The following is a 25956-nucleotide window of genomic DNA, read 5'->3' as shown; positions in this document are numbered from 1 at the left end:
CACTGCTGTTAACTCTGGTTTTTAATATCCTTAGATTTTACTGGAGTTTTTCCTAATTCCTTTGCTTAGTGCTTTCAGTTGGAAACTGCTCTGCCCTTTTTCTGTGGTCCTTTCTCTTGTGGGCTGTTTCCGAATTTGGGGAGGAAGTCATGCCCTTTCTAAATGCCACATACCACTGATTTGGGAAGTACCATTTAAGAAGATTAAGCTTCCTTTCTGCAGAACAGGCATACTTTTTACTCTATATGGTACCTTTTCCATCTTCACTGTTGAATCAATTCCAGTGAAATCTAAGGATATTAAAAAACAAAAACAAAACTCCAGTAAAATCTAAGGATATTAAAAAACAAGACCACACTGCTGTAACTGAAAAATAATGACAGCTAACTCTGGCTGAAACAATGTTTGCTAATGTGGGAACAGTCTTCCTTAAGCTGAAACAAACTGCAGAGCAAAGCAAAAGCCGTGCAAATGAGTGTGCAAGTTAGTACAAAATATTATTTTATGTTAACTCCTAAGTGCAAACTCCTAGTCTCCAAAAAATCCTCTGCCAAGATTCCTAATTCCTTTGCTTAATGCTTTCAATTGGAAACTGACTGCTCTGCCCTCTTTCTGTGGTCCTTTCTCTTGTGGGCTGTTTCTGAATTTGGAGAGGAAGTCATGCCCTTTCTAAATGCCACATACCACTGATTTGGGAAGTACCATTTAAGAAGATTAAGCTTTCTTTCTGCAGAACAGGCATACTTTTTACTCTATATGGTACCTTTTCCATCTTCACTGTTGAATGTCTGACACTCCCATCTTTCTACATTTTCAAACAGATTACAAGTAAAGTGGCTGCTTGGATATCCTCTAATTTTTTTCCCCTATTTGGAAATTATCAACCAGATATTGGAATATAGTTTTTAATTCAGAAAGCTGACATCAGAATTTGATACTTACAGGTCCAAACTTTAACCCCAGAATATTTTTTCCTTTAGAAAATTGCCCTTGGCCTTTTGGTGAAATTATTTACAACAAAAAGTAATAAATCAAATGCCCATCATTTTAAGATTTTTTCCCCCCCCCCAAAGAGTAAGCCAGAACTATTTCATCTAGAACTTTAGTGCTCTTCAGAGAGCTCTCCCTTCCCACACAAGAGGTCCACACCAGCATCTGTTAGTGTCAGGTATAAAATGGTTTATTTAAAATGCAAAATATTTGTAAAACACATATATAGACATTGGTAAAAAATAAAGCCCACATAGGCATGTATAAGATGCAACAGAGTTTTGCATTTTCATACCAAAAGAACAGGTATGTAAGACTTTAAATGGCAGTGTTGTTCAACTGCTGCACAGCAGCAAAATAAAACTTTGTTTATACAGAGTCTTTTTGGACTGCAGTCTTTCATACAGAGCAGATGTTCTCTCACTTTTGGGAATCTGCCCCTTAAGATGGGACAAATGTCCTATGAGCTGCAGTTCACCATCTTCTCATTATTGCAAAGAACAGTCTTCCTATGAGGCATGTTGCCTGTTCACGGAATTCCTCAAAGCCAGCACCTGTTTGCCTTTTTCCTGTATCACATTCTCCTGTTTCTGAGGCACAATCGCCACCTCCTGCTCTCTTTTTGTCAGTGGCAGAACAGGCCTTTTCTTTTTCTCCTCCTCCTCTTCCTCCTCCTCTTCCTCCAGCCTCCCCTCAGAGGTGAAAGGGCTGCAGACAGTCTCCACCAGGCCAATAACCACCCCAAAGAATGCCAGCATGCTCCCCAGCATGTACAGCTTGACCATCTTCCCATTGGGCTTTTGGCTCAGCATCTCTTTCGCAAAGGGGATCAGCTCTTGCATTGTTTCCATGGTCTGGCTACTTGGAAACACCTAGATGGAGAAACATATGAGAAAAGTAGGTCAGTTACAGCTCAGATTGTGAAGACCACCCTACTCTGAAGGAACAGTTTTTCCCAACAGAGGCTCAGCAGCTTACAGAGCCTCATTATACAACTACAGCAGATGTACTTCTAATACAGACAGTCTAAGTATAATTCCCCTTGTGTGGCCAGGCAGATGTAATAGCATGAGTTCAAAATCATGAGGCTTTAAAAAAAAGAAAAGAAAAGAAAATAGCCCTTTTCTCCAATACAGCCCCACGAATCTCTCCCTTGAATTCAGGCAGCCTCTTCGCATAGAGGAGACCAGCCACAGCTCGGCTCTAAACCAACACCATAGCTTGGATAGTCAGAAGAAAAAAAAAAAATCCTCCGGCCTTACCTCTAAGAAATTGTCCGCCTCGCTCGGAGCAGCCGCTGAATTCGCAGCACCGCTTTCGACTCCGCGCAGAATCACTGACCCGAATTTCTCCACGCCAGTTGACTTGACAGTCGCCGGCCTCCCCGCTTTATAGTTCCACGCTTGCTCGAGGCCCCGCCCCTATCCGGGCCGACTCTCGGTTTCGTCCGTGCAGGCTGCTGGCCAATGGGACTGCCCATGCGCTGAGCACGCCGCGAGCCTCCAGCCATTGGCCAACGGCAGAGCCTCCTGGCCCGGTAAGGCTGGCAAAGGGCAGCGCAGCTGGAGGTGTTCGGCGCCAGCTCCCAGGAGAGGCAGTGGGGAAGGGCGTCCAAAGCACGCAGGCAACAGCAATAAATCACGCTCATCTATCATCCTGGAGAGAGTCACGTAGCATCTGTCCAGGCGGCCTCCGCCAGTTTGCAAAGGGAAGCAGTCTGCTGTTGAGCGACGTGCGCCAGGGCCCGTGTTGGGGTGACCTTCACTCTTCCCCTTAAAACCGCATTGCCTTAAACGGACATTGCGGAATTCAGAGGAGGCTTAATGGGTGACTCGTTACATTGTTTTGCTTTGTTAAACGATTTGAATTTTAACTCCCCCCCCCCAGATTTCGAGCAGTGAACTGCAAATGCAGGTTACAGCAAAGCGAGATTCCCTGATTTTCCAAAGGCAGGCCCCTGAATCGATGTTTTAAGATGGCTTTAAAAGAAGGTTAGACCCAATATGGTATAGAAAGTTACCAATGGCTGCTTGCTGACAAGGTGACACTCAAGGCAGTTTACCTCTAAATGCCAATTGCTGAGGAATGAGGTCAGGGAAACCCTGTGGCACTTAAATTCTGCTTGAAGGATTCTAGATGGTGTTTTTCAAACTTGGCAACTTTAAGATGTGCGGACTTCAAGTCCCAGAATTCCCTAGCCAGCATGCTTGCTGGGTAATTCTGGGAGTTGAAGTCCACACATCTTAAAGTTGCCAAGTTTGAAAAACACTGATCTAGATGCTGCTCTTATTCTCTTAATGGCAAGATGTGCCCATGTATAGGTGCTCAAAACACCCACATGGCTACCAGAGGGATACAGATTTTCCTGTGCTGTATTTCTGCTGCCTTCTCATGGTTGTCTGGAATTTTGCAGCCAAAGAGGGTAGCTCTGTTCTTTCACAGCGTTCTGGCCTACCATAATTTATTTTGGCAGCCTTTTGCCTTGAGAAGACAGCATTTCATCTAATTATATTACATACGTTGCCACAGAGAAAAGGGAAATATTACATATGAGGGCCATTTCGGTTTTACCCTCACAGTAGCCTTATGAAGTAAAGTTGAGTGACTCTGGCAAGTTTCCTTGGTGGCCTCACGGACCAACAACGCTATGAATCAGAGTTTTCCCCAACCAAATCAGACACACGGGTTTGCCACATTTGCTTCTTGATTCTATAGTCCACTTCTACTTGCGTTTGTGGATGTGTGCGTATACACACATTTCAGCTTTATCCCTCCTTTTCAAGGCACCCCTGTTCCATTTTTAACAATCTTATGAGTAGGTTAAGCAGAGAGGCAATGGTGGCCCAAATCACTGAGCTGTGTGGCTGAGGGGAATTTGAACATAAGCCTCCCCAGCTACTCTTCTATACCGACCGTTGAGGTTCTCCATGTTAAGAATCAATTACTTTGATTAAAGAAGCACATTTAGACTCCAAGCTGGTGAAAGTCGGCCACTCCTCCAGAGACCTTTCCAGTCCTTTCTTCTAGCACACAACTTGATTCATCCAGGTGAAAGGTGAGCATCCCCCTCTTCCCCCCCCTTTTTTTAATGCATGCGGGTTTAGAATGTTTTGGAGTCCCCTTTTTGTACACAGGGCACACGGGTCTGGGACTTTACTCCAGGGATCTGCATTCTATTTCTGTCGACTGAGCCACTATGCAGCCTTGCATAAGCCCTCTCACCTCTCACCCAGTGGCTGGGCAGTCTCTTTGGACAATAAGGGATTGTGACTATGTCTGCGCCTGTTGCAGAAATGGCCCTTGTTGCCACAAAACGATTTTACAGTTTGATTTGTATAACCGACGGTCTGAAAAGTTAGAACAACAACCAGTAGAACTTGGTTCAGGCTTTCAGAATTAATGGATGGAAGAGAGAAAGGGCAGCTGGAGTCAGGCAGATGGCCCTGTCCTCAGCGTCCTCATCTAGACATCCCCATCCAGTCCTTGGGTACAACTGCCCAAATCTGAGAAGGTGCAATAAGGTGTAGAAGCTTCCATGTTCAGAGTCTAGTGAAAGTGGCAGAAGGAATGCGTAGAGGTGGAACTCTAATGATCTTTTCCGGTAAGTTTTGATTTCAAATGACCGAAGGGGGTTGGTGAAGGGAAGAGATCCTGAAAAGTCTCAGGATGTATTGGTTTCTTAGGGCTAATCTGTAGAACTGCCTTGCCATAGCGTGAGTACAGGCCACTGACTATTTCTCAGCAGGAACTCATGATGCCACTCTCTTCCTGCTATGGATTCAAAGTAGTGTTTTCCTACTTATGTCTTGCAAATGGTGATGTCTGATTCGTTGCTGCGGTTCATTTCGTTGTAGGCAGACACGTCCATAGCAATTGGCTGTTGCCACTGGAATGCCCGCTCCCCTCTAGACATTGATCACTACCCTTCATCAGTGTTTCCCAAGCTTGGCAACTTTAAGATGTATTGACCAACTCCCAGAATTCTGGGAGTTGAAGTCCACACATCTTAAAGTTGCCAAACTTGAGAAACACTGCCCTTCATGGCTTTTTTTTTTTTTTTTACAAGTTCACCAGTGAGACAGTCAGAGGCTAGTTTCCCCCTCCCCTCTTTTTTTAAAATCACCAATGGAATGTGGAAACCCAGACTTTCCTTCTCTCCTTTTTAATCTTGTGAAATCGACAAGAGTTCTATCACTTTCTTTTTCAAATACAAGTAACAGCAAATGGCAATACTGTTGTGTGTTTTCACCTTTTCCACCAATGGGAAGGTGTTAAGTTATGAGGGGGAGTCAGTGGCAAGGAACTTATACAAAAGGTCCATCAATGGAAATCAGATGTCCTCAAACCAAAGGAAAGCAATTCATGATTCCTTTTCCAGGCATGAGTGGAAGGGGTAAAGAAGCAGGGGAATCACAGGACATTTTTGGGGCAAAAGACAGAAAACCAGGACATTATTGGGGCAAAAGTGGAGAAAGGGGTTGAAATCTGGAAAGGGACTTCTTAAACTGACTTCATTTCTAGTCAGGATACAAGCAGCTTTAGGCTGCCATGCAGAAAAGCCCTTAGTTTCTTTTAATAGTCCTCCATTTGAATTCAGATACAAAATAGTGTTTGGAGTGGGCAGAGCTAAATATTTGGCATCCCATAAGCCATATAATATAATGACATGTACATACAATTGCAAATTTACATCAGAATGAATTGAAATCTATAATTTTCTAACAGAATAATTGGGAAGGATTTTTCCTGTAGTAATGAAGATGTGCTAGGAGGTCAAACTAGTCAATCTTAAAGGAAATCAATGCTGACTGCTCATTGGAAGGATTGATAATGAAGCTCAAGCTCAGATACTTCAGTCACCTAATGCGAAAAGAAGACTCCTTGGAAAAGAACCTGATGCTGGGAAAGATTGAAGGCAAAAGGAGAAGAGGACGGCAGAGGATGAGACGGTTAGATAGCATCACTGAAGCAATGAGCATGAAACTGAGCAAACTCAGGGAGGCAGTGAAGGACAGGAAGGCCTGGTGCGATATGGTTCATGGGCTCACAAAGAGTCGGACATGACTTAATGACTGAAAAACAACAACAACAATGAAGATGTGAGCACTGATTGGATGAAGTATAAAGATTAATCAGTACTCTTTTCATCTGAGCTTCAAATCTCAAGGATTGTGTGATGGTGAGTAAGCCTGCAGGTGTGTTTCCAACTTCAGTGAAGATAATTGTTCTGTCTTTGCCAGATACAGGGAACTCCTACTGTTTGGGCAAACCTCTCCAGACCACCTTTATGAGCCTTGCTCATAAACCCTTGCTTCTGCTCAATTATTGTTTTATTTGCACAGCTGCAGTAATTATACAGAGAGCCAGTTTGGCATAGTGGCTAAGGCACCAGGCTAGAAACCAGGAGACCATGAGTTCTAGTCCCACCTTAGGCACAAAGCCAGCTGGGTGACTTTCGGCCAGTCACTCTCAGCCCTAGGAAGAAGGCAAAGGCAAACCACTTCCGGAAAGCCTTGTTGAGAAAACTGCAAAGACTAGTCCAGGCACTCTTCAGGAGTTGAAGGCGTGCACGCGCATGCATGCACACACACGTATTTAATAAGGCATTCTATGCAAAATTTAACTATTAATTACAGGTAACCCCTAGAAAGCAAACATAACTGTGATGCTGGGGAATTTCCTTGTGTCTTTAAAGGCAAATGACCATGTGACCAACTGATCCTGAGTAGGTCTTTCATAATGAGGGGAAATGTTCAAAGCGGAGTTACCAGTTAGAGATGGAAGCTGTCAGTGCAGGGCAAGACCTTTTCCAGCCTCTACCAGAGTGTCAATTGGAAATGTTGTGGTGTTCTAAATTGTTCCCACTGTGAGGTATCTTAGTTTACCAAAAGGTATCTTTTTCACTATTTTGTGGTCTATTCTGGTCCACAGAACAATCTTAATAAGCAACCATCACTTATGTACAGTCAGGCAGAGGAAGGTTTTAAGGTAAAGGCCCAGAAGTTGCAGTCTCCCCAGATTCTGTGGTGATACGTAGCAGTGATAAATAATGATTGATGTTGAGCCACAGTTTCTGCCAGACCGTGGGGTTTGTCCTTCTGTTTTACTGACTTTTGCACCGTGCTGTACTGAGGTCATAATATTTCCACTACGGACTATTCTGGTGTTCTTTCTTGGTTGCATTTCTTTCTTTTCACCAGCTTCTGAACACAGCTAGATTTTAGTTATCCCTTTTCTTCCATTTTTTTTTCCATTCAAATTTTCTAAATGCTGGATACCATGTATAGGGATGGAGGAGTAGTATTGTATAGGGGAGAAATCATTCTGAAGTATATATCTGCCAAACAACTGTGATCTACCCTCCCCCAACACAAATATTACCTGTGGAAAATAATGTAATAAAACTTTTAATAGGATTTTAAACAGCTAATGGATCTTCCTTCACTGTGCAACATGGTCACAAAACTACTGCATGTGTATGCTGAAATTGTGCAGGGGGGAAAAGGCATTTCCATAAATTGTTGAACTTATTTTAGCTGTTCTGCTGTTTTTCATTGTTGTTTTTGTACTGTAATTTTTTTCAACTGATTTGCCTACAACTTAATAGATGGCAACTGATGTGTAGTGGTTAAGGTGCTGGCCTAGAAAGCAGGAGAATGTGAGTTCTAGTCCTGCCTTAGGCATGAAAGCCGGCTGGGTGACTTTGGGCCAGTCCTTTTCTCTCAGCCCAGCCCACCTCACAAGGTTGTTGTTGTGAGGAGAATAGGAGGCAGGAGTATTAGGTGTGTTCACCACCTTTAGTTATATATAAAAAAGATGGGATAAAATAATAACAATTACAATTACAACAACAACAATAATAATTAGAAGTTTAATAAATGAATGCTTCTGCATTCTACTGTACTATTTCCTTTTCTTTCTCCTGAAGCTCTTCCTTGCGCAATAGACTTTCCTTCTCAGATTATGATATCATAGAGAACACAACAGCCTGTTCATTGCCTCTCAGCCAATGAGTCACAACTAGAAGGTACAGCACATTCTGTGAGGGAGATTGTGGCTCTTTTCTTGCTCCTTTTACGTTTCTTTGTTTTCATCTCTCTATGAGTATTGCAGATTATATCAGCTTCCGTAACACCGCTTGTAACCTCAGATTGCTGTTAATGTTCTTCACGCAAGCAATAAATTAGTTCTGTTCTTTGAAAGGTCATGGTTCTGGAAGATGGATAGGAGCAATACACAATACAGTAACTTCTAATGCTGGAAGATTTTATTTTCAAGATCAGGATTTTATTTTCTTTTTTGGCCAGCAGTGTTGGCCCCAAAAGAGAAGACACCTGTCCAACAACTAGGAAATGCACAGATGGCTTCCAACAAGTAAAATAGCAGATTCAGGGACAGTTCTTAAATCAGTTCTCATTCAATTTGATAAAAAAGAATGTGTTATAAAAATGCTTTTGAAGGATAAGAGAATTTCAATATTGTCATTGATAGAAAGTAAAGTTTTTGCACTGATTTGGTTACAAGATGGCCAAGGGTTATGTGTGAATATCTACTCATCATAGTCCTCAGGGATCTACAGACTGTGCATTTCCATACTTCTTTTAAATCCCAGAGATGATAGGGAGCTCCCACAACTGGCTGTCTTCAGTAGGATTGCGTGTATCATTGCTAAGACGAAATCTTGCACTTCAGAAATTGTATTTCTTTTCCCTGGACAAATTTTGAAAAATCAACCAGCCAATTTCTCTGCTCACAAATTTAATGGAGAATTTCAAAATGCCATTTATGCCCACCTCTACCCTGGGATCCAATTTTAATATAGGGATAGTGGGATACTTTAATCTTTCATTCCCTATTATGTTCCTGAGCATGTTTGGATTTCTAGCGTATATATGACAATTTATTTTTGTCCATATTAATTGCTTTCTTGGTATAAAACATCTCTGATTTCTTTTTTCCTTACCTATAACAGTATTCAGAAGAGCAGACCACATGAATATGTGATTGACTGTAACCTCATAGAAAATAGCTGGGTAAATATTGTGCAGTTCTTCAAAGCAGCTCTTTGCTTTGTGAAACAATGTGACAGAAGTGATTTTGACTGAAACTCTCAACAGCACATGCAGAAAATTCTTCTGTCTATTGGAAGTGCCAGGTCTATGCTGCAGGGCAACATGAAACATCTTATTGACCCATATTGCACTGGCTCTTTGTATCAGTGAAAAGAATCACATTGCTCTGGCAGCTGAAAACTCTTCCTTGAGTTGCACCTAAGCCACTTTGCATAGCTCTAATAAGAATGTACAGTGAAAACAAAGAGAGATGGGACATTAAGGAGTAGCAAATGTAATCATGGCATAAGCTTTTAATGGTCTGTCATGAACATAAAATGTTATCCATGGTTGACTATGTGACCAGCCTACCATATTTTTCTGCCCAAGGCAGAGAAGTAAATCTAGCAAAATCAACATTATTTGGTACTAGAGGCAAACAATTTCACAACTTATTTTACCTCCTCCCTAGGAGTATTATATAACCATAGGAAATTAAATGGCTGACCATTTGCTGCTCTTTTGGTTGACACCCCAAATTTACCGCTTGAGTCATCTGTCTGTGTCTAATGGTACTGTTGGCTCTGTTTGGCAGATTTATTTGAGCACAGCACTGGCCAAAGAATTAAGAAACTATTATGAAAAGAGAAGCCCAAACTTTGGGAAATGCAAAAGAGACAAGCAGTATTTTTCCAGACAGAGAACAATTAAAATATAAACTCTTCAGGTGAATAAATGGTTCAGTCAGCTAACTCATTGCTCATTTCCTGTCACCCATATTGCTTGTTGATAGGTGGGTGGGAAAAACATGCCCTTACCAGCAACTGTAAGGAGGCAGGGATAGATCAGTCAGCATTGTGCAAACAAGCACATGGCTGCTGACTGGCTAGATCTCTTGGGATAGATGTGGTCATCTGATATCATCCAAGCCTCATCAAGAGCCACACATTTGACAGTGTGTTCTTTCTATTTGTTGAGATAGACAAAAAGAAATGCTTTTTAGGCAGTGCGTAGTTAGATTATGGAATCCATTGCCATGTAGGATGTAGAGAATTTAGATGACTTTAAAGGGACTTTTATCTGATCTAGCAAGTCAATTAATTGCCGTTGTAACTGTTTTTATTAGATTTTAGCTGTTTATAGTTTCCCTCCTATTGTTTGAATGCCCTCTAGGCAGTAAGGCAGATGAAGCATATATATGAGTATGTTAGTTACAAGATGGGCTCCTGTTTTTCTGCTCAGTTTTCTTTCAGGTTGTGTTGAGGTGTACTTGTTAGCCAATCATTTCACAAGGCACAATGGGAAGTGCACTGCTAGAAAATGTTGAGGGAAGAGAGGAGGACTTTGTCATGGAGACACAGTGGAGAACAGAAACATCACTAATTTCTTTTCATTCCTGTCTACTGAGAATGAGCAAAAGGTCTGTGGTTCATTTCCACCTACACCATTAGTGAATATGTTATTTGTTACATAAACCTGTTCCCTAACCTATTCTAAGTTCTGAGAACTTTCAAAGTGAGTTGCACCAAATAAAACATGCCTAACAAAATGAGTAATGAAAAGATTGGAGTCAGATATCAGCAGAATGTTGAGGAACACATTGCTCTGAATCCCTAGCACTTTCATGTAGATGTTAAACAGTGCAGAACATTCTCTTGTTATTGCTGTGGAGCAGAGCAATGAGCCCCAGCAGCACGTTCTGGAAATATTCACCAAGATAGGAGGAGAACCATAAAGATGCACACACCCTTTACTATGTGCAAACATCAAAACAATTTCATCGTTTTGCCTTCAATGTTTAACTCAGAATAATCCCTGCAAATGTTTGCGTTAATGATGGCTGAACACTGGCTGTACGTCTGCTGTAGCAAAACTCCAGCTTCCATGTGAGCCCAACACACAAGTGTGTGCTGCAGCTGATGTCATTTGAGGGGTGGGGAGAGGGAGGCTTCTCTAGGCATTCTAGGCCTAAAAGGGGTTAGTGTCCTTTCATCTGAGCTTATCTTTTGATATCATTTGCATACGCACCCATATATGTTTTTCCAGATTTACTTTCTAAAATCCTGATGGGACTTTAATGCCTTTCCCCCTGCAAACTTCAGAAGACTGCCCACCCACTCCCCCCACTCCCCATTCTAGAGCTATTGGACACTTCTTCAGCCAGTTTGGACAATGTATTTCTCAGCGGAGTGTTGGTCTTTCTCCTTGTGTAGATCTTCTAGAATTAGCAGGGGCTTTGCTCATCAGATACAGGTGATATCTCTAACCACCTGTCTGATACTAATTACTCTGTCCTTGAACTTTCCCTGTCTTATTTCCAGTTCTGTGGAAGGTACCTTTTATGCTAATGTTCACTTTTCAAGACAGAGAAAAGGAAATACGTTTTAAGCATATAAACTGACTAACCCTTGTTGCCAAGTTGGAGGCCAAGATAAGAAGTGTTGAAAAATATCTGTGAAGCAGTCAGATTGGATAGCTCTTTTTAGATTATAAAATGATCCCTGCAATGCTGTCTGAGAACCAGGGCAAGTCAAGCAGACTTTAAAAGACTTCAGTCTTTACTGTTTGATCAATTATTTGCAACAAATTGGGGTTTGTCAAGTGTACATAGGGCAACAAACCATAAGCCATTCTTTGTCCCTGACAAGCTAATCCAATTGGTGGAATCCTATGCCAGATGTCCACAATTATTCTTGCTGCTGAATTCTGAATCAAGAGACGTTCTTCCGAACAAGCTTCAGGCAGAGTTTCTTATAGATCTCTGACCCATACATAATAATTTAAAGACAAGGGTCTACCTTTTACAGGCACATTTGGAATTTTGAGAAAACACCATGAGCGTAATTTTGTAACATGATGCCATAGCGGAGGCAGTCAGTCATAAAAATCCATTTTCACAGAAACATGAAAGAAGAAATGGTAAAGTGAAAGAAGTAATTTTCTTGAAAACCTGAATGCAAGGCAGAGCCTGAATTTCCAAAAATTAACCATTCTCCCTTTGAACTGTCAATTTTCTGCTCCAACAGAAATCTAGTACAGAGAAGGAATCCTCTGTAATGAGGTTCAAAGACAAATTACATACCCAAGACTCTGTAGACATCCAAAAACACAAACCTCTGATTCTGTACCTCCAATTCTTATTCAGACCAACCCGAAACGAAGTATCTCATTTCACATCTCCAGCAAACTCTACAGTCATTCATTTCTTTTTGACATTGACACGCAATCATTCCCCCAATTTTCTGTCCCTCACATCTATACAAACCTCCCTACCTTACTTTTTCTCCTCCTATCAGTCTGGCCTGCAGGCCTTCTTAATCTCTCTCATTGTCCTAATTCTTAACTTCTTGTTTCTTCCTTCTGCAGCTCTCCCCAGTCTAATCTCTGCTCCTTCCTCTATTCCATTATATTGCACTGCTTCCTCATCCCACTATATCAAATCTGTTACCACTAATTCTTTTCAAGATCACCCCCCCCCCCGTCACCTCCCTGTTATCCCTGTATTGTTCAAAACAGGCAATTAGTATCTGTCCTTTTTTTCTGTCAAGTATCTGGAGGAACACTTGGAAGTGAAGTGCTGACTCATTCTTCCTAAAAATGTCTCTTGTCCTCAGACTCTCAGATGCGTTCCTTGGAATAAAGGCCAGATCTTTATTTTGAAGGGTTACTGGGCATCTGAGGGGAAAAAATGGAACATACTGGCTGCCCTTGTATATGTGTGTGTGAACTTTATATTATTATTCAGAGAACTGGTAGGCAAGCTGTCTTTAAGGAAGCTCTCCTCTCCTTACTGAAACTGTCACTGGGGAACTCTTGGAGTCCTCAGCCCACAGTTTGACAGCCATGGGCATCAGAAAGTGAAAGATTAGCAGAAGTTCATACCATTTGTAAAGTAGGTTACTGGAAGTTATTCCATTACACTTAGCCTAGTGAGTAATGCTCAGTTCTGGAATTTGTTCACTACAGAGAAAGCACATGTTTCTGAGGAAGTGAGGGCTTTTGCTATGTGCTCCTTTGGATGACTCATTCAGAATTTAGCAAGAATGGCAACAATTGCTTGATACTGTATTCAGTGGAAGACTGATCTTACCAAGTTCCCAGTGTGTAAACCATAAGACTAATTTGTACAGAGGAAGCAGTGATCTTTCTTCCCTATTCAAAAAAACTTTCGTAAGATCCATAGAAATAAATAAATGTATGCCTACACATAAGGGCCAATAATCTATACATCTTTGCCATCCTTTCTTCTGATGAAAGCACATTCCAGTTTGGTAATGTGTTTTAATTCAGAGTTCAGTATCATACCTTCAGAGTAATTTGGCTAGTTCTGCTTCCTTATTTTTTTAAATATAATTTTTATTGGGAAAGAGTTTTATACAGAATTAAAAATTAAGGAAACATAAAACATAAGAAGAAAGAAGAAGATATGAAAAGATAAAAGAAAAAGTGAGAAACAGTAAAAATCAAAGAGAGAGAGGAAAAAAGAAAGAAAAAGAAAAATATCTTAAGAAGTGACTTCTGATCTTCTTTGCAGAAGTTACGAACATGATTATTACTGTTTCCACTATCCCAAATTACATATCATGGCTCCCTTCTTCCCATAAACAACCCTTTTTAATCAGTAAATCTCGAAATCATCAGTTCATTTTTGTCCATTTTCAGTAAAAAGTCCATAAAGCGTTTCCACTCTTTTATAAAAGTAGTTATTGTTCCTTCCCTAAGAAGGTATGTGCTATTTATTTAATCAATTCAAAGGAACTTAGAACAAAGTCCAAAAAAAAAAAAAAATCCTATTGGTCCCTTTGTCCATTTAAAAACTTTTATAATCCAAGCTCTTAATATGCTTTTTGCTGCAAGTTAATTTTTAAATTCTTGTAATTTTTCCTTCTCTGTTAATCACACTGCAGGCCATAGGAGCACTCACCAGGTGGTCCAATTAAACTGCTGTTCTGAAGATCTCTTTTAGCTGTTAAATAATTATAATCCAAAGTGATTTAGAAAGTGGAGTTTGGTCAGACCCAGTGCCCATTAAAGGTTCAGTTGCAAGCCTGATCTTCCTTCCTCGGCCCCTGGTGCTCTACTCATGCGGTGCCTGCAGAGCCCCTCCAGGTTCTGCAGGCTTCCTTGTGAGAAGCTGCCTTCTGGAGCACACATGGGTGATCTCTTCAGCTTCTCCTTGTTCGGAGAAGCTCTGCTGGCCCAGGCTTACTGCCCAGTTGCAGTTCCAATCTTGGCATCATCTCCGTGATTTCAGAGACACATCAGTCTGCCATTTACTCCACCTGGAAGTCTAGTTAGTTCTGCTTCCTCAATACATATACTAATCAAAATCATACTGTAAATTAAATAAACATGCTGATAAAGGCTTCCAGAATACTGTCAACATTATTGTTTTTACTTACAAGCAAAAATTGATAAAGAATATAACAAGGAAGGTTATTTTTGAGCATATCAAGATTGAAAAGTAAACCAAACAACCTTGTGGATTTTTTTCAAGAGTAACAGAAGGAACATCTTGGATTCCTGGACAAAGGAGCAGTGCAAGGACAGGAGAGTCCCTGTGACTAAGCTGGGTCTTGGCTGCCCTCCCATCTTAATGGTAGATCCTTCTAAGTTCTCATCAATGTAGAAAAGTATGTGAAATTCTAAAGTGGTCCCCTGTCTCTTTCAGGCTGTGAAAGCCAACAGAGTGAGTCTACTGTTGGCAATGGACTATAGCAGGCCCACACAACTTGTAGAGGGGAAAGGGCCGCACTGATAAATTAAAAATAATCATAGGCCACACCAATTAGCTGTTTGGCAGCTAGTGGCATGGTGGCAGTGATGGAGCTGGCAGTTTTGGCAAGGCCTGGAGGTATTGGAGGCACTCGGCAGTGTGCCTTTTGGGGCTACAGCAGCAGTGGTGGTGGATCCTTCCTGGTGGCAATGATGTTTGGCAGTGCTGGATTTATCAAGTTTTTAAAAAAGGGCCAGAGGGCCACATAAGGCTGCTTGGTGGGCCACATGCAGCTCATGGATTGTGTGTTGTGCAGGCCTATACTATAACTCTTTTTTCAATTCTAAGGTGGTTTGGATGGTTGAAGTCTCACAAAGAAGGCTTCTTCCTTCTAGTCTTGGTTTTGGTTTACATTAACCCAGTAATTGTGGTTTAGAAACCATAGTTTATTAGATTGTTGTGGAAACCAAGCTAGTTGAGATTTATTTTATTAACAATTTGCAAACTAAGTCAGAGAATGATAATGCTATTGGTTGTAAAATGAGGGATGGTTTATGGTTGTACATATTTTTCCTGTTAAATCTTATAAAGGATTTACTTGAAAGCAGAAAGAAAAGAAATACTATATGAACCAAAGATGTGTGGAATATCAGGACAATGTTCACCAGAAAAACACAGTGTTTTTCAGTGATGCATTACTGAGTCATTGCAGTCCTAAATTTCTTCATTTTAAAGTCAATTGCACTGCATTCCATAAGACTAAGATTCTAATTCTGTGTACCTTGTCTTGAAGGTGAGTCCCACTAACGTCAGAACTTGCGTGTAAGTAAGCATTCAAAGGATCAAGCTGTTACTGACTCTTGAGTATAGGACTATAATCTTAGATAACTAGTTCTCTGAGGTTCTAACATTACAGTCCTGTATTCACATCACATTGCATCTAGTAAGAACTTTGTGAATTTTAGGCATTTGACAGAAATTCAGATATCAAATGCCCTTCAAGATTCAACATGATGTTTTTACTGTCTGGACTAGTCCCTGCAGTGTTCTTGGCAAGATTTTGCCATTGGTAGGACTAGAATTTATGGTCTCCCAGTTTCTAGCCTGGTGCTTTAACTGGTGCACCAAACTGGCTTTCAATTCTTAATTTGGTGTCCTTTATTTTGTTGTTAATTTAGCATTTTCTATTTTGTTGTTTACAAAATTTGCTTCTCCTTTTGCTGTAGTGGTTATGGCATAGTGGAGTTGTGACCAACTTGATGTCAATCTTGTTCTATGTGTAGAAAGAGAGGCTCATTCTATGCAAGTTGCCCATTGAGTTCAGCATGTAGGGCTTTATTCCAGCTAGGACTGCTGCATTCATTAGATTAATAAGTAGCTGTAATAGTTTAATGACATCAGCACAAAACAGATATTGTTGCATAAATTAAAACAATAGCTCTTCTTGAGATGTATGTATGTTAGGATTAGGATTTGTAGATTTGTGTTGGTTGCACACATTATCTCAAGGGCATCTGCTGTTGTCCCTGCCCTTTGGAATATTCTCCCCCCAGAAGTGTGACAGGGCCCTGCCATCCTGGCTTTCCGGAAAGGATTAAAGACCTGGCTCTGCCAACTTGCGTGAGGTGACAAGAATCTTATCCAATCCTGGGGCTGGCTGGCTCCTTGATGACGCTCCCCAAGTTACTGCCAATTTTAACATCTATCCTTGGATTATGTTTATTTTCTATTTATTTAGGATTATTTTATACTGTAATTTTAATTGATTTTAACTGTTTTGTAAACTGCTCAGAGTTGTTTTTTAACGAGATGGGCAGTGACAAATTTGATAAATAAATAAATATTATATAATATTAGTTGCATAGATTAAAAAAAAGGCTACAATCTTCCTAAGAAGGGATGCATAAGATTATATGGTAAAATACAGAAAAAGGTCACATCTTCCAAGTATAGATTAGCATACAGACCAGCTTTTTCCAACCCATTGCCTTTCAGACACGTTGGACTTCAGTCTAGACACAAAAGACAGTGGGTACGGAAAGTTTGATAAAGATTATGATGACCCACTTTCAAAACATTTCTTAGAGCATAAAACCAGTGCTTTATCACTGCAAATATACTGTCTGGAAAATAATCACTGTTCTTCATATTTCTAGTTGATTTACATGTCCATGGGAACCATGATATACCAAGCAAAGCCAAGATCTTATAGTTTGGGGTACTCATGTGTAATGTAATATATAGAACTCTTGAAGTTAGAAAGCTGTAGCAGAAGGTCCTGCCTGGTTATTTGTTATGACTGTTTGAAATCTGTGTCACCCATTGCTGAAAGCAAATTCCCAAAGAGCATTTACCTTTCCCCTACTCATGGATGAGGATAAGTGGCACTTCTCTTATCAACTACCTTTTTAAAGAAAGACAGATTGTGGTGAAGAAAGTGTCCCTACTTAATGTTTATAGCTGCAGTAGGGCCTGCAGCAGCTCATGTCTGCAGGCAATCAGTGGAGAGCAACCACATAGGTGATTGCAGATTTTCTGTTTCATTAAGGATTTCATGCTATAAAGTTTTATGACCCATCTGAGTTTCTTATTGATCTTTAGTGTTTGTAAATATTCTGTGAACTGAAGCATAGTCCTGGTGACTTGGGGCATCCAGATTAACTTGTCAGCAATCGTAAAGGAACATCAGTAGGCTTACAAGGCATGTCATTTTTGTATCTGCACCTGTCATTGTAACATATTACTCAGCTGTCATCCACAAGTTAGAATTCTTACACTGAAATATTCAGGGAGTAGCTAATGCCTAAGCCAACCTCCTCCAATTTGGGGCCCCTTCAAATTCTCCAGCCTGCACAACAGAATTGTGTGAGTTGAAATTCACACATTTGAAAGGGATCCAGCTTGGGGAAGTCTAAGTTAGGCAGAGCTGGAGAGAAGGTGCAGACAAACTATACAGATGGAGGAATCAATTGCTTGGGTTCTTGGTTTTCCAGTCTTAAATTTGGTGCATTAGACTGCCAGCAGGCCATTTGGCTCATATTCATAATCTGGCTGGAAATGAAGCCGGTTTAAGAACTCCCTTTCCAGATTTCAACCCCTTTCTCCATTTTTGTCACAATAGTGACCTGGTTTTTGGTCCAGAACATGCTTATCATAGCCTCTGATTAGTCAATTGCCCTGCTTCTTTACCTCCCCACCATTGCCAGGAAAGCAAGCACCAATCACTTTTCTTTCTGTGGGCAGCTCTTTGAGGATATGTGGTTTCCATGCATAGAACCTTCTTTATTTTGACTCCCCCTTGTACATGACCCCTTCCCATTTGGGGTATCTGATGATGGACTGGTAAAAAGAATTTTATTTTTCTGGCCATTTCGGCTAGAAAGGAAAACTCGCAGAACTCTGGCAATGCTACCTGGTTAAAAAAGAAAGTTCACCTTTGTTGTAAAAGATTTTTTTAAAAAGGTTCAGAGTGGATAGGCAGCACAGTAGCTAAGATAAAATAGCCATGGAGGACAGCAAACAGGTGAACTGGACAGCCCTACCCGGCCAGCACAAGGTTGAAAACACTTTTTTGTTTTATTTTTTGACATGTAGCAGGAAACGGCAGGTAGGAAGTGCCTTTCCGGCAGGCAGGGGGTGCACAGAGAAGGATATCATGGTTGTCTGCCTTCAAGAAACAGTGGCCTGTGCTTACACTGAGAATACCTAGTCTTGCAAATCAGCCCTTAGCTTGACCATTTTTTAAATTGCAGATAAGGTACTTTTGTGCATTGCAAAAACGTATTGGAAGGGATTTTTTTTTAATGAAAACCACAAATATATCTGCAAACAATTAAAAGTAGACAGGGATGGGATTGTGGAAGGATAGCAATAAATACATGGGATAATGTGTGTATGAAAATCTGTATAAAGTAAGTTACTGGAATTCAGTTACTTAAGCATTTGGGTGGATAAGATGCTATTCCATCTAATGTCAGGGCTGTGCAAAGCTTTTGAAAGAGGTGCTTCACAATGCACAATTTTCAAGTTGTTGAAACAGTACCACCTGCAATCTTTGAATGGCTGTTTATAAACTGCTTCTGGTGTCTCTGAGGTGGCAATGCATGCACACACATGTGCAATTACCCAGGACCAATTTCTGAAGCAACCACATGGACCTGGAAAAAGTGGTTGCTCCTTTAGTGATTTAAAAAGATAAGTTTTGTATGGCCTCCAGCACGCTACAAGGCAACTCTTTTCAAGGGATTCCACAGCCCTATCTTATATTTTCATGAATACTAAGATTTAGTATATTCAGGGGGTAGGGGAAGTAAGTGAAAGATGTCAGTTTCTAGTTATGAATGCATATCTAAAGTTTGCTTTTTATAGTGGTATCTGATCCCTACAAAATGAAGAAATGGGTTTTCCTTCAGGTTTTTGTAAGACTGAATAGCCAAAGATCCTCCCTTTATGACTCTGGAGTGATCTGACTGCTAGGTCATCCCCTACAGATTGAGTGGAACAGTTCATAATTTGGAAGGTAGCCAGTAAAGGATAAAGAAATCTTGAGCCATTGAAATAACTAGGTGGAAGAAGCCTGGGACAGGGATCAGAAAGAATACTTGTTTGGGGAGAGCGGGGGGAATGATTTGCCTAGGCAAATCTTGTCTGATCTAGAAAGCTAAACAGGGTTGACCTGTTTAGTTAGGGACCATCTGAGGAAGTCCAGGCCAGAAGGCTAGACTGGGAAGTCAAGAACATCCTGGAAAAAAGTAGTGGCAAACCAGTTTCACATCATACCAAAAATACTGCATGGATGTGCCCATGTAAGATACTAGGAGCCAGGTATCTGGATTGGGCTTTCTTCAGGCCCAGAAGGCTAATGGCTTTACACAAATGGTACACATATAAAGATACGATGTCATCATTCTGATTGATCCCATTATCCATTGCTTCCTTCAGGTTATTTCTAAGAGAATAACAATTCAATCATAATGGTTCTATATGGCCAAAATCCAGTTCTTTCCTCTGTCCTCAGTCTGTCAGTCTGCTCTCTTTTCTCAGGATATCTCCTTAGTTAAATAATTCCTAAGGAAGGGTGAGAGGTGTGGGAAGAAAAGAGTCTTTATTTCAAATTTCCTTGGCCATTGTTAAGAACAGCCATTAACAAAGACATATTTATTTACTTACTTGTTGGATATAATATGCCACCAGTGCCAAGGTATACCATGATACTAGACATAATACTGGCAATTTTGCAATTCCAAGGCTCTGGTCAAGTACAGCTCAAGTAACATATATGGACAGAAAATTGATTCAAAGAAATCTCAGTTACAGATCTTTCTGAAAACTCTGTTCTTCTAAATCATTATCACTATCATCACATTTGCTTTGCTGTTTCCTATTTTGTCATTGTTCGTCTCATGGAATGCACATCACTTGCAGTGGCCTAACCATTGCTAGTCCAGATGAACAAGTCCTTAGTATAAAATCCTCCCATATGTAGCTGGTGAACTTGGACTCCCTCGCAGATCTGAATATACCCATAGGTTCAAGTGGAGAACGGTGTCCTCTCCTGTATATTTCATCCAGATACAGTGGTGCATATATTTCTCTGAAACTAAATGAATAAAATTAGTTTTAATCTAATTTAAATAGATGTTGGCATGCATTTTAGATTTTAGGAAATCCCCAAATGCAGCATTTTCTGTTGCTGGGCCTCAAAATACGATACTTATTTAATGGAGTTTCAAAAGTAATTGATACCATTCTTTTCAGAGTTACCAGAATTTGCATTAGCTGTACAGAACAGCCCTGCTTTCTGCCAGACAGACAGCAATGCTTCCCAAATATTGCACAGTGTTATTTTTACCCTTGTACTGACAAGGCAGAAGAGACCATTGCCACATCGCCTGGTTCCACATGGTTTCAGTACGGGCAAAGGCCATCAGTGTGCGGACTTTGGTTTTTAGAGGTGAATGGTCTGACAGTTGCTGGCATGGATTTGAGATTACATAATAAAAGCGGTAGAAGCCTAATCCAGAAAATGATTGCTGTTAGTGGAGTTGGGAGGGGGAAACCACCACCACCACCACCACCACCCATTATTCTGTGGCCATTTAGGTGATGGAGACTTTCTTATTCTTTCCTCTCCTCATTTTTAATTAGCTTAAGTAGCAAGTGCTGGATGTCTCTGAAACTAGTGGTGGGAAAACTTTTAATGAGTTAGTTTGAGAAATTTAGTGAAGGATTTGACCGGGAGGGAAACTGTGCTATCCCCCTGATGTTAGAAGCCACCAGTGGATGTGACCTTTTGGGAAGGAGTTGGCTTGAATAGAAAAATGAAAGCCTGGAAAAATGCAGGGAAACATTGTGGAAAGAGGAATATTAATTTCTCCCCCCACCCCCCGTCTCCTCCCTACCCCCAACTGCCACATACACTCTTCAAAATTCCTGCAAATATGACACCTTTAAAACGAACCCAGGGATGGAGAATGGGGAAAAACATGGTTTCCCTTAATTTTCCCCCTTTTCTTCTGGGCTTCGTATCTTTTGATAAGAGGCAACATGGATAAGAATAAATTAAGTTCCAGCTCAGTATGCTCTTCCTTTGCAACAGAGAGAAATGCAAAGGGAAAAGGAAATGTGACTATTTTCCCCAGTAAATTAATACAAATTAATTTGCAATCAGGACCCCGGAAAAGCAAGAAACTTTCTTGACATATGCATACATAGTTGTTTACCAGAGCTGAAACCACTTCCAAACTTTATCAATATGTGGAGGTTGGTGCGCATGAGCCCACCCCATTCCCTCTGTGGGCTGACAGTGCATCTAGTAGTGGCTAAAGAGAAGGCGCAGGTGGGAGTAGAATCAAAAGATACCACAACTGGGTAGTTTTAAAAACACATAACCTTAGCATAGAACAGAAGTGCAAATATCAAAAAGGATACTTTGATAGAGTTCAATATTTCATATAAGTATTTGTTCCCCAAATTAGAAATTCTCCTTTACTCATTTTGTGCTGAAGTATCAGGGAGTTTTTTCCTCCTCCTCCTAGAGACAGCAGGCAAGAGAGTGGGTAGATCAAACTTCCTCGAACTGGTGCCATGCAGTTATGTTTGGATTACAGCTTGCATCCCATCAGCCATCACTGGCTATGAGTGATAGCAGTTGTAGTCATCATGTCTGGAAAGTACCAGATTCAAGAAGGGTCCAGTAGATGTTGGCTGCTTTTGCATTTCCATCGTTCCCTTTATCACCACAAAACTGTAAACAGATATCAATAAGGCTTAACCCTACAATCAGTCTTGTTGAAGTACAGCAGAGTTCAGCTCTCAAAATATGTGAAACAAGAATGAAGATAAGAAGGAAAATCTTACTATGCTCCTCTTGGCAGATTTAGAAGAGGAGCTTCAAGGATTAGGAAGAAGAATTCCTCTGTTGGCTTAAACCCAGTACTACTTTCTTGCATTAACACTTTTGCTTTTCATTTTTGGAAGGGTGCACTCTGCATCAACATCTCGTGCAATGCAGCAGAAAAAGGGTACAGTCAAAAGAACAACAAGGTACAAAAAGAGATGCTAGACTTTGTCCAACTCACATAATGCTCCTTTTGTATCAGGTTCTCTGGTACAAAAAATATCTGGCTTGTTCTCTGCTATTAGGAGTTGTATGACACCTAAGAAAATCTCTATTGTTCTTGCTGGCAAGGAAGAAATGATAAAACAAGGCCATGATGTGAGTCTCTGAGCTCATATGCCAATGTAGAGGTTCATGGATATGGAACTTTACCAATGTCTGATCCCATTACCAGCACCTAGCATAATTAAGAAAGGGAACTAGAAGGTAGGAGAATGAAGAAAATGTAGCTTTCCCATCATTGTGTAAGACAGTGCCCAGTGTTGCTACTTGTCCAGTATAGAGATCATATATGCCTTGACTGTGTTTTGATCTATGGGTGGCGGTATAGTCCACAACAAACAATCAGTTATTCTAAATGTAGCTGGGTGTCAGCCAGCATTTACCATTTTTGAGTCCCACAGGATAAATTGTATGAAGAAGGAAAGGATCTGATCTGGAGAAGTTACTTCAATTTTCTAATGCAAAAAATCCAGATATATCCCCAAACTTCTCTCCCTCTCTGTCTTTTCTCCTTGAGAAATCTAGGATCATATCTTACCATTGTAGATGCTGGAAGGTATTCCTCTCATTGGGGAACACAGCCTGTCTTCTTCTATAGAGAATGCTAGTCAGTGCTTCCCCCTTACAATTGTATGGGCCTCAACAAATCACTTATCATACAGACATTGGTACTGAACTTACAGTCATTGTCTACATATTTTTAAAAAACTTATAGACTGGAACAGAGAGACAGTTTGGTGTAGTGGTTAAGACACCAGGTTAGAAACTGGGAGACCACAAATTCTAGTTCTGCCTTAAGCACAAAGCCAGCTGGGTGACCTTGGGCCAGTCACTCTCTCTCAGCCCTAGGAAGCAGGCAATGGCAAACTACTTCTGAAAAACCTTGCCAAGAAAACCTCAGGGAGTTGTCCAGGCAGTTGCCAGGAGTCAACACTAATTCGAAGACGCAAAATAATAATAATAATGGGCTGGAGCATATAATTCTGGAAGGTATAGTTGCTTTTCAGCTCTTGAACTCCATTTTGCATTCTGAAAGAAGCTGACAATATCCCCTTTTCATGCATTCTTCTCAGAGCTATATTTCCTTTCCATTCCCCAGCCTTGGATCATTTTTACATGTGAGCATCTTTTTTTCCATTAAAAGAAATGCATTTGGATTCAAATAGCTGCATGCAGCTGTCAGATTGAATATTGTATTTGTCAATAATTCCAAACAGGAAACATTACAGTCATGTTTGCTAAGTTAAAATAAAAAATAACAACACAGAGATAAGCTCAGAATGGTCCTCCCTTCTAGTCTGTTTAAGCAATGCAGTGATACACCTCCACGAATAGATCCATATTTCTACACCTTGGTCAGCTGACTTGCAATAGGCGAGACTGAGGTCAGCTGTCTGGTAAAGAGGATTATATTTTTCAACACAGATAAGATACAACAGCAAAAAAGATACTAGCAAGCTTAGAATGCATAGCAACACTATATGCCAGGAGTGCTAAGGGTCCTACAATGGGGTAGTAGTCCTACAATGAGTACTGTGGTGATGCAAAATGAATAGGCCAGGATTTTTTGTAATTTCTGTCCTGGAGTTTGGACAGCATTAGAGAGGCTGGGGCTCACTCAAGAGCAGAAAATCCTTTAGAGTGTAAGCACCCAGTACAAACTGTGATAATGCACAAATGATGAAATATGGATCATGATGTGGCAATGTCTTTTGTATTTGCATCCTGACATCAGATACAAGTATGTAAGTCATGTGGCTGATGCTGCAGACTTTGTCATTTGCCCCATCTTGCCCCCTCCCCTCCCCTCCCCTCCCAACCCCACCCCACCCCCATGGATATCATTGAACCAACATTGGTTGGCACGGCAGTCTCTTTATATTATTCAATGCCAAGAAACGACAACAGGTAATAGCATTTATAGCATGTTGGTATTTAATGCCCTCATACCAACTTGTACTGGAAAAAATGGTATATTCTTCCCTCTTCATGCATTGTCCATTAAAAAAGAGAGAGAGAGTGGGGCAAAGACTTACTGTAACACAAGGGTAACAAATCATAGAAAAGGCAAACTTACCTTAAGCTCAACTTCTGGTAACCGCATCCATGCATTTGGCAACTTTATGGACTTGGTTTGCTCTTGCTTTCTTCTGTATTTTTTTTTAATTACCAGTGTATCCAGCAGCTGTATTTGTTGCTAAATAGGCATTTTTGTAGCTTAGGAGTTAAGACATATCTCACATTATGGAAATTAATTATTTGTGCTTGTCCGTTGAATTTCTACAACTGTACAATTTGCATATGGAGCTCTTTTGAACCAGGGAGTGCAAGTGATTTTGCAGGAAAGGACTATCTTTGTACACAAGTAATGAGCTCATTGATTTCATGAGATTCCTGTTTATACAGTAATATGGAAAGTTGGAGTGAGAGACTTCGCCCTCACCAAAGGAGCATTATTCACACATAGTATTTACAATACATGTCTTTACAAATTGTACAGCATTTTCTCCTGTCATATTTCTTGTCTTCTTGGCCCCAAAGATCACTTGATTCTTCTCTTACTAGGCCTTTGTATGCTTTTTCCCCCGCTTCCTATTCAAATAGGTCAGGGATATATTTTGGAATTGTTGGCCAGAGTAGGCCTTCAAATGGTCTGCAATGTTACCAGCAGTAGGCCAGAACAAAAAACTGATTGGAGCCAGAACAAAAATTAAACTTGATTTAATTTAAAATAAAAACAAAATTAATTAAGTACATGTAATATGATTGTATTCATGCAATTAATAATCTTCTTCTTCTAGTACATTAAAAAATAACCATTTAGTGGCAACTTTCAGAGGGTTTAGGGCTATACTTAAGGCTTTTGTGGGCTGCATGTAACTCTGAGCCTTGGTGCTCTTAAGGTGTATTGTAGAATTACAACCTCCACCATTTCCTATGAACAGGGACATTGCTTGCTAGATGGACATTATAACACTTTAGCTCAGGTAACTGCTCATTTTTAGCCTATTTCATATAGATGCATGAGATGGTAGATTGAATGAGAAGATGTTCAGCGATCAATTACAGGTTGTTGTTCAGTCGTTAAGTCGTGTCCGACTCTTCATGACCCCATGTACCATATTGCGCCAGGCCTTCCTGTCCTTCACTGCCTCCCTGAGTTTGCTCAGTTCATGCTCATTGTTTCAGTGATGCTATCTAACCATCTCATCCTCTGCCGTCCTCTTCTCCTTTTGCCTTCAATCTTTCCCAGCATCAGGGTCTTTTCCAAGGAGTCCTCTCTTCGCATTAGGTGACCAAAGTATCTGAGCTTGATACCATGATCTTAGTTTTTTTAATGTTGAGTTTCAAGCCAGCTTTCACACTCTCCTCTTTCACCCTCATCAAGAGGCTCTTTAGTTTTTCTTCACTTTCTGCCATTAGGGTGGTATCGTCTGCATATCTGAGGTTGTTGATGATTCTCCCTGCAATCTTAATTCTGGCTTGTGATTCTTCCAGCCTGGCATTTCTCATGATGTAATCTGCATATAGGTTAAATAAGCAGGGTGACAGTATACAGCCTTGTCGTACTCCTTTCC

The 25956-nt window shown here is 40.6% G+C and overlaps 1 protein-coding gene across 1 annotated transcript; it reads right to left on the bottom strand.

The window, feature by feature from the left end:
- Positions 1–1156: 1156 nt before the first annotated feature.
- Positions 1157–2399, bottom strand: G0S2 (G0/G1 switch 2). Its single transcript, XM_007438698.3, has 2 exons — positions 2253–2399; positions 1157–1862 (listed from the first exon to the last, which is right to left on the bottom strand). The coding sequence occupies exon 2, from the start codon at positions 1839–1841 to the stop codon at positions 1500–1502; it is 342 nt and encodes a 113-aa protein (XP_007438760.1). The 5' UTR covers positions 1842–1862; positions 2253–2399; the 3' UTR covers positions 1157–1499.
- Positions 2400–25956: the final 23557 nt, after the last annotated feature.

This window comes from Python bivittatus, unplaced genomic scaffold, assembly GCF_059951505.1.
Source record: "Python bivittatus isolate LINGU-HERP-01145 unplaced genomic scaffold, Pbiv_v1 ctg000700_np1212, whole genome shotgun sequence".
Classification (NCBI taxonomy): Eukaryota; Metazoa; Chordata; class Lepidosauria; order Squamata; family Pythonidae; genus Python; species Python bivittatus.
This window is presented reverse-complemented; position numbering and strand designations above follow the sequence as displayed.

Coding starts and splice junctions, on each gene's coding strand:
- G0S2 (XM_007438698.3), bottom strand. CDS start 1,841: ATGGAAACAATGCAAGAGCTGATCCCCTTTGCGAAAGAGATGCTGAGC.